Below are 8,986 nucleotides of genomic sequence, written 5' to 3' on the forward strand. Positions count from 1 at the left end.
TGATTTAGCACTTAAACTCTTTAACCGACTAAGACCTTTAGGAAGATATCAAGCTTATGTCGGTAAGCGTATGACGCGCTTCCGCCTTCCCAGTTTAGGGTGTAAGACATCGACCTTGCGTACGTGGACCCACCTTACTCCTTTAGAGAATCTCAGGGCTGATCTGACTATGTCGTTGGCAAAACAGGGTTGGAACCTCTTAGCTGATCCTGCCCGACCTCCAAGTTCTGGGCATAGATTCAGAGTATTGAAGGTCCAACAGTCTTGTTGCCTTCAGTCGGTTGACCTGTTGGACTTCATTTTTATTCGTGACTTGTTGACATCAGTCAACGTCTGGACATGTTTCTGCATCATCAATGTCCACAAATTTTGTTAAGTATTTTAGTTTTATTAAAGGAGGGTGGAGAGAGAAGCTGTAGAGAATTATATGCTCATTTGGCCAATATGGAGGCAGCTATGCTTAAGCAGCAGGCTAGGGTCAAATGGCTTAACTTGGATGATGGAAATAACAGGTTCTTTCACAGTACTATTAAGGAGAGGAAAGCTAGGAATTCTATTAAGCAGGTGGTGGGAGATGATGGAGTGATGGTGGAGGACCAGGATAGGGTGATTCAGGAATGTGTGAACTTTTATGGGAGAATGCTAGGGACTAAGGAAAGTGATGTGGAGGAGGATGCTATTTTGGATTCCTTTCAGTTTCAACACCCCTTGGAGTATGGTCAGAGCCTGGAATTGGTGAAGCCTGTTAGTAGAGATGAAGTTCTTCATGCCTTGTCTACAATTGGTTCTGAGAAGGCCCCAGGACCTGATGGTTTTTCATCTTATTTCTTTAAGAAGTGCTGGAGTATAGTGGGAGATGATTTTGTACTTGCTGTCCAAAACTTCTTCAAGTCTGGGAAGCTGCTGAAGGAGGTAAATTCCACTCTTGTTTCTCTTGTCCCTAAGATTCCTAATGCCTCTTCTCTTGGGGACTTTAGACCTATTTCTCGTTGCAATGTGATCTATAAATGTATTACTAAGATTCTAACTGAAAGGTTGAAGCTAGTTGTGTTTTCCATGATGAGTGAGAACCAATCTGCTTTCATTTCTGGAAGGTGCATTCAAGACAACATCATGCTTGCTCATGAGATTGTGAGAAACTATACTCAGAAGAAGGGGATGGCTAGGTGTACAGTGAAAATAGATCTTAGGAAAGCCTATGACACTGTGAGGTGGTCTTCTTTGCTCAAGATTCTTAGAAAATTTCAATTGCCTGAGGTTTTTGTTAATTGGATTTTTGTTTGTGTTTCCACACCTAGATACTCTATTGTTGTTAATGGGGGTACTCATGGGTATTTCCATGGGAAAAGGGGATATAGACAGGGTGACCCTATATCCCCTTATTTGTTTGTTATGGTGATGGAGGTGTTCTCAGTCTTGTTGCTCAAAGAGGAGAATGAGGGTAGATTCCACCTTCATCCCAAATGCAAAGACCCAAAAATTACTCACCTATGCTTTGCAGATGATTTGATGGTGTTTTTTAGAGGTGATGAAGAGTCTGCTTCAGCTCTTAATAGGGTGTTATTGAGCCTAAAGAAGGGTACTGGTCTTGGTGCTAACTGTCATAAGAGCTCCATGTTTTGGGCTGGGTCTGATTGTAGGGAGAAATAGCAAGTTCAGACTGTGTTGGGGTTTCAATGGAGCTCTTTGCCAATTAGATATCTTGGTTTGCCTTTAGTTGCTAGCAGGCTTTCCTATAATGATTGTACTCCCCTCATCCATAAGATTCAAGGGAGGATTAAGTCTTGGAAAGCTAGGTTTCTGTCTTTTGCTGGGAGGTGCTTGTTGATAAAGGCAGTTCTTTGTAGTGTACTTATCTATTGGACAGCAGTGTTTGTGCTTCCTAAGAGGGTGTTTAGGGAGATTAATGCTCTATTCTTCAGATTCCTATGGTCTGGGGTGGAGATGGGTGTCAAGAGGCCTACTATTAAGAGAGATGTTGTTTTCTTGCCTAAGGAGGAGGGAGGTTTAGGTATTAGAAGCATTGAAACTCTTAATGAGGCTATGAACCTCAGGCATGTTTGGGAGCTGGTGAGTGGTAAGAATTCTCTATGGGTTAGATGGGTCAAGAAGAATCTGGTGAAGGGGAAGAGTTTTTGGGTGATGGAGATACCTCATGACTGCTCCTGGTGTTGGAGAAGAATCCTAGGCAATAGGGATAGAGCCAAATCCATTATCTTTTATATGATAGGTAAGGGTGATAAAGTTCAGGTTTGGCTTGATGTATGGCATCCTAAGGGGCTTCTTTACTCTGATTTTAAGGAGAATGCAAGGTTTGCTTCTAATCTTAAGCTAGAAATGAAGGTGGCTGAGATTATTAAGGATGGGATGTGGAACTTTCCTAATCACTTGAGACACTTATTGGATCCTATTCTAGGTTCCATGGAGAGTGTCTCTATAGGGAAGGTTGATGAAGATAGAGCTGTGTGGACAGTTAGTAGTAATGGGGAATTTAATGTGAAAGCTACTTATGACCATGTGAGACAGAGGTGTGCTGTTGTTGAATGGCATAGGTTGGTTTGGTCTGGGTGCTCTATCCCTAGACACTGTTTTATTGCTTGGGTGGCTATGCAGAGGGGGCTGAAGACAAACATGAAGTTGAATTTTTGGGGCTTTCTTGTTCAGAGGAGGTGTCATCTCTGTGGGACAGTAGATGAAACTGATTTTCATGTCTTATTTGAGTGTCCTTTCTCAGTTAGAGTTTGGAAGGGGCTCATGCTCCTGCTGGGTATTAGTCCTTGTGTGTTTGTTGATTGGGAGGCTGCTATCAGGTGGTGTATCATTAACTTTCAGGGAGATAAGTTCTGTAATAAGATGGGTAGAATGGTGTTTTCAGCTTTCATTTATCACATATGGAGGGAGAGAAATTTGAGAGCTTTTCAAAGTTGTAGTAGGAGTGAGGAGGCTGTGATTCTTATTATAAAGGAGATGGTGATCAAAGTGATTTCTTGGGAAGGCAGGATTGAGTTTACTTCTGAGAATCATAGGTTATTGGGTGAGTTGAATGTTGATAAACCTATGGTTAGGAAGGGATTCAAGGGGTTGAGATGGAAGGCTCCTAATGAAGGGATAGTGCTGGTCAACACAGATGGTGCTTTGGATGGCATTAGGGCAGGATATGGTGCAATCCTTCGAAATAATAGAGGAGAGGTCTTGGCTGCTAGTGCTGGCTGTACTTTACCATGTGATGTTCTTACTCATGAGCTGCAGGGAGTTTTACTTGGGCTTGAGGCTGCTAAGAGGTTGGGTCTTAAGAGGATTGAAGTGGCTTCGGATTCTGCTTTGGTGGTGATGCTACTGTCTGATGTCAACAGGGAAGCTCCATGGAAAGTATGGGGTCTTCTTAGAGAGGAGACAGATATGTGGAAGACCTTTGAGAGCTGCAAGGATACTCATGTGTATAGGGAGACAAATGAGGCTGCTGATTTCTTGTCCAGGCTGAGCAGCAGTGGAGTGATTCACTTAAATGTTAAGCAGTTGCCAAGCAGACTTGCTGATATTGTTTCACAGGATGTGAGAGGTGTCATTAGACTTAGGAAATTTTGGCATGTAAAGTCTTAATTGTTGGTTTTTCTTTGGGGTTGTTTGGTTCATTATAGTTTTTCTATAATGAGAGTTGTATGAACAGTAGTGTTTTTTGTTTCAATAAAAGGTTCGGGGTCCTTTTAATCCCCGCTGACTCTTTCAAAAAAAAAAAAAAAAATTATTTGATTGGAGCAATCTGTAATACAGTAGAAACAAACAATTGATCGGAACAAACTGTAGTACGATAGAAACAATCAAGAATTTTTTTGGAAAAAAATAAAGAAGAATTTTTTTTTTGTTGAAAGAAGACAAAATTAATATAGTAAAAACAAAAACATGTGTGTTGGTGTCATACAACTATTTGTATTTACTTCAAAAAAAAGGAAAAAAAAGGTCAAAATTTTAAAGAAAACAGAAAAAAAATACAAGACTATCCTAGTGGCTAATGATGCAAGTAAGTGTGATGTTATTGGGTTGTGCACCTCTTTTATGTGGATCACAATTAAAAGTAGCTCTTCTAGCAACGGAAGAAACCAATTATAGAAAACTTTGAAACATATGTTAAAAAGAAATTAGTGAAAGTATATCTAAAATTGGAAAAGATACAATTGTTGTTTTTCAATTTCGTAATTTCAAACCAAATGAACTAAACGTTAATTTTAAAATTGTAATAGGTCAATCGAAATTTCTTCCGCCTCACCATTGGAGTAGTCTTTTCTAATTGTTGTAGGTTTTTCTGTCATTCTTGAAAAGTTTTTGAATAATAACCTCATCATTTTTCTCCTTAGACAAACCTAAGAAACTCGAGTAGAGGGTCCTAAATGGGAGATTGAGCGGTCTCATCTCTATTTTGTAACATCTAAACCTTTTAGTTTTCAACTCCAAGAGGGGCTCTCAACAAAAAAAAAACTCCAAGAAAGGCTACCAAACAAGTTTTTTTTTTTGCATTAGTGAGCAGGGTTTAATGGGCCCAGACCCTAACAAAGAGACAAGCAAAAAGCAACAAGCAAACCAAAAGAGAAACTATACAATTAATCCCAAAATTTCCTTAATCTAACTTTACCCCTACTATCATCACTAATGATCAAACTCAGGTCAGGAGGCAATTTAGTCGGATCAAGCACCATTTCACCAGCAGGCTTCATTTTTGACAGAAAATCTGCAGCCTGGTTGACCTCCCGAAAAACATGCTTGACCTTACAAAGAGTAAAGGAGCCCCACAACACTTTAATAGACATCCAGACTAGCCAAGCATTCCAGGGAGGAAGCTTATCAAAGTTGGACAGCAGCAGGTAGACAGCCATTGAGTCTGTTGCAATCAAAACTTGCTTACAGTGATGGGCTTGAGCCATTCTCAGACCAAACTCAACCCCTTGGAGCTCATGGGTGAGCACAGAAATAGCAGAGCAAGAGCCAGCCCCAAGGCCTATCACAGACCCAATTTCATCCCTAAGCATAGCACCATAGCCAGCAGCCTTGTTGTCAAGAGATCCATCTGAACTCACCAAGACCCAGCCACTAGGAGGAGGATCCCACTTACAGCCCCTAAACCTTGGCCTAGATAATGTCACATTGAGGTTCCAATTTGAGGCAAGGGAGGAGTTCTGAGCATTATCCTCCAACCTACCCTTCCAGGCAGCCATTATGATTTTAACTTCATCCACAATAATAAAGAAAACCTCAGCTACATGGTAAAAGAAGCTGTTCATCACCAATCTTCCCAAAACAGCAGATAGGGAGGCACCACTGAAATGGGTAGCACACCAATCAATCTCAGCAGTAACAGATTGCAAGCACTGTCTTATGAACCCCAAGGCAGCTAATAATTTCAACCAAAGCTCTCGAGCAAACCTGCATTCAAAGAAGAGATGAAATTCTGTCTCAATACTCTCCCCACAGATACCACAGCTAACCCCCACATTCATACCCCAAGACTGAAGTCTCTCCCTGGTCTTAAGACCATTATTCAAGACCAACCAAGTGGTGAAGCAATGCCTAGGAATGCACTTGGGGGACCATAACAGCTTCTTCCAATTCACTTCATGACTCCTTGGCCTGAGAGCATCATAGGTATCTTTGAGAGAGTAAACCCCCTTAGAGTTCACTCTCCAAACTACCTTATCACTAACAACAACCTGCAGCTGAACCTCATGGAGCCTAGAAAACACAGTAGGGAGTTCAAAATACAAGTGGTCAGGAACCTTCCACACTCCTTCTCTAATAAAATCAGAGACCTTGATATTGATATGCAAATAGGAGCTGTATCTGAAATGAGGCTCAAACAGCCCAATAAGAGGACCTAAGGGGTGCCAAGGGTCAGTCCAGAAAGATGTACTAGCACCATCACCCAAAATATGGAATATAAACTGCTGAGCACAGCCTCTATTCTCCAAGATTTTCCTCCAGCACCAAGAGCAGTCTTTAGGAGCTTCCATGAGCCAAAAGTTTTGAGCTTTAACCAAGTGTTTAAGAACCCACTTAACCCACAAGGTGTCTTTCTTAGTAGCAACCTCCCACACATGCCTGAGATTAAAAGCTAAATTGAGGGTTTCAAGGTCCCTGATCCCTAATCCTCCCTCATTCTTAGGAAGACACAAAACCTTCCACTTGACTGTGGTTCTTTTGGTATTCAACTCAATCCCACTCCATATAAACCTATTAAGAATACTGTTTATTTCTTTATAGGCTCTTTTAGGCAATACAAACACTGACATCCAATAAATGAGCATACTGCTCAGCACAACATTAACCAAGAGTAACCTACCAGCAAAAGTAAGGTACCTTGCCTTCCATGACTGGACCTTATTAGAAATTCTCTGAATCAGGGGGATACAATCAGTGTAGGAGAGCCTAGTAGATAAGAGGGGGAGCCCAAGATATCTAACAGGCAAACCTCCTTCTTGAAAGCCCAGAATCTGCATTAGATCCCTCTTACTAGCATCTGTCACACAAGCAAAAAATACTGAGCTTTTCCTACAATTTGCAACCAGCCCAGTGCAAAGGGAGAACTCCTCAAGAACCTCTCTGAGGGCAACAGCTGACTCCCTATCCCCCTTCATGAAAACCAGTAGATCATCAGCAAAACACAAGTGAGTCACAATAGGGTCTTTACATCTAGGATGGAGATGAAAGTTACCAGAAGCTTGCTTTCTGAGCAGCAGGACAGCAAACACCTCCATCACCATTACAAAAAGATAAGGAGAGATAGGACACCCCTGTCTGAGCCCCTTCTTCCCCTCAAAGTAACCATTTACAACACCATTCACAACTACAGAGAACTTGGGGGTAGTTATACAAACTTCAATCCATCTAATAAACTTGTCAGGCAAGCCAAATTTCTTGAGAATTTTGAGAAGGGACCTCCACCTGACAGTATCATAAGCCTTTTGAAGGTCAATTTTAACAGAACACCTAGGCTGACCATCCTTTCTCCCATAAGCCCTCACAAGCTCATGGGCCATCATAATGTTATCCTGAATAGACCTCCCAGAGATAAAAGCTGATTGACTATCACTGACTAAAGCTGTGACCACTTTCTTCAATCTAACAGTCAAGATTTTAGTGATTGTCTTATAAATCACATTACAGCAAGCAATGGGTCTAAAATCAGATATAGTATTCACATTGGGGACCTTAGGAACCAGGGACAAAAGTGTAGCATTCACCTCACCCAACAGCTTCCCAGATTTAAAAAAACTAAGAATGGCTTTAATGAAATCATTCCCAACCACTGACCAGCATCTCTTGAAGAAATAGGAGGAAAAGCCATCAGGACCAGGGGCTTTATCTGAGCCAATGGTGGAAAGAGCATGAACAACCTCATCCCTAGTCACTGGCTCCACTAGAACCTGTTGATCACACAAAGAAAGAGAGTTAGCAAAGGTAAAAGAATCAAGGACAGTGTCCTCACCCTCTCCATCCTCCTCACTACCAAAAAAAGACCTATAGAAATCCACACATTCATCCACAACTTGCTGCTGCTCTTCAAGGACCACTCCCTCCCTGTTGGTGATCTTGAAAATACTGTTTCTAGCCTTTCTCTCCTTGATGGTATTGTGAAAGAAGGTTGTGTTACTATCATCCTCATTAAGCCATTGAATCCTGGCCTTCTGCTTAAGCATGGATGCCTCAGCACTTGCTAGGTGAGAAAGCTCAGAAACAGCCTGCCTCTCAGCTCTTCTGAGCCCAATATCTTGAGGCTGTCTTGAAGTTGCCTCTGCACTGCATCTACAACCTCTCTTGCTTCAGCCACCTGCTCAGAAACATGTAAGTACCTTGCCACTTTCCATTGCACCAACCTAGCCTTCACCCACTTCAACCTAGTAACAAGTTGATACATTGGAGTACCCTCCACCTTCTTGCCCCATTCCTCCTCCACCAAATCAAAGAACCCAGGCTCATCACACCAATAGTTGAAAAACTTGAAAGGTCTTCTTCCAATACTACTGACCTCAGCTAAAGAGAATATAGCTGGAGAATGATCCACCATACCAGGAGAGAGAAAACTGACCCTAGAAGCAGGGAATAACCCCAACCAATCCAAATTCACAAGGACTCTGTCCAGCTTGCTGAACACACTGTTACTACCCTCCTGCATATTATTCCAAGTATATTGGCATCCAGTATAAGGACAGTCCAATAACTCAGTATCATACACACAGTCTGCAAAATCATTATAGTGACTCAACCTAACAGGATCCCCCCCCCACCTTCTCATCAGCCTTGAGAATGGAGTTGAAATCCCCCATAAAAGACCAAGGACCAGGGAACCTCCTAATCAACAATCTCATATCATGCCACAGATCATACCTCTGATTCCTACTATTGTGCCCATAAACAACAGCCAACATAAACATTTTTGAATCAGAAGTTACCACTCTAGCTGCCAAAATCTGGTCAGAACTAAAAACAAGGCTCAAAGTAAGCATATTAGCATCCCAACCAATCCAAATTCTCCCACCTCCTCCAGCAGAATAACTATCAAGATAAGCCCAAAAAGGGTTAATAGCTCTCTGAATAGAGAGCCTACTATTCTCTGTCACCTTAGTTTCAACTAATCCACATAAACACAACTGATGAATTCTAATAAGGTCTTTGACCTCTTTTATTCTTTGAGGGCCATTAAGGCCTCTCACATTCCAGCTACCCATCTTAATCATTTAAAACTCTGAGAGGTTTCCTAAGAGCAACCCCTTTCAAACCAACTGTACCCTGAGACAAAGTCTTCTCCCTTTGATCAAACCTGGCTATTACCCCAGCAATACCCTCCCTCTTGAGATCCATGGCCATATCTTCCACATCCTGGGTACCACCCTCCAGCCCATCCATCTTGCAGCTTACCTGGGTTTTTACACTAGGCCCCTCATCAGCTATACAAGCCCTTTTAACCCCAGCTTGAGCCTGACCTGCACCTCCAACCCCA

The 8,986-nt window shown here is 41.9% G+C and overlaps 1 protein-coding gene across 1 annotated transcript; it reads right to left on the reverse strand.

Annotated features, from left to right (window-relative positions):
• Positions 1-4,595: 4,595 nt before the first annotated feature.
• On the reverse strand, positions 4,596-8,714 carry LOC147531645 (uncharacterized). Its single transcript, XM_086649772.1, has 3 exons — positions 8,274-8,714; positions 7,839-8,155; positions 4,596-7,791 (listed from the first exon to the last, which is right to left on the reverse strand). The coding sequence occupies exons 1-3, from the start codon at positions 8,712-8,714 to the stop codon at positions 4,596-4,598; spliced, it is 3,954 nt and encodes a 1,317-aa protein (XP_086505898.1).
• Positions 8,715-8,986: the final 272 nt, after the last annotated feature.

The sequence above is a fragment of the Eschscholzia californica genome, unplaced genomic scaffold (assembly GCF_041429995.1).
Source record: "Eschscholzia californica isolate CP2 unplaced genomic scaffold, dmEscCali1.0.p SCAF_6, whole genome shotgun sequence".
In the NCBI taxonomy this organism is placed as follows: Eukaryota; Viridiplantae; Streptophyta; class Magnoliopsida; order Ranunculales; family Papaveraceae; genus Eschscholzia; species Eschscholzia californica.

What these genes read in the sequence shown, in the direction of transcription:
- LOC147531645 (XM_086649772.1), bottom strand. Translation starts at nt 8,714, where the DNA reads ATGGGTAGCTGGAATGTGAGAGGCCTTAATGGCCCTCAAAGAATAAAA. An exon ending in TTCTCAAGGCTGATGAGAAG is followed by an intron (nt 8,156 to 8,273) that starts GTGGGGGGGGGA and finishes AATAATATGCAG; the next exon opens with GAGGGTAGTAACAGTGTGTT. An exon ending in GTGCAATGGAAAGTGGCAAG is followed by an intron (nt 7,792 to 7,838) that starts GTACTTACATGT and finishes GAGAGGTTGTAG; the next exon opens with ATGCAGTGCAGAGGCAACTT.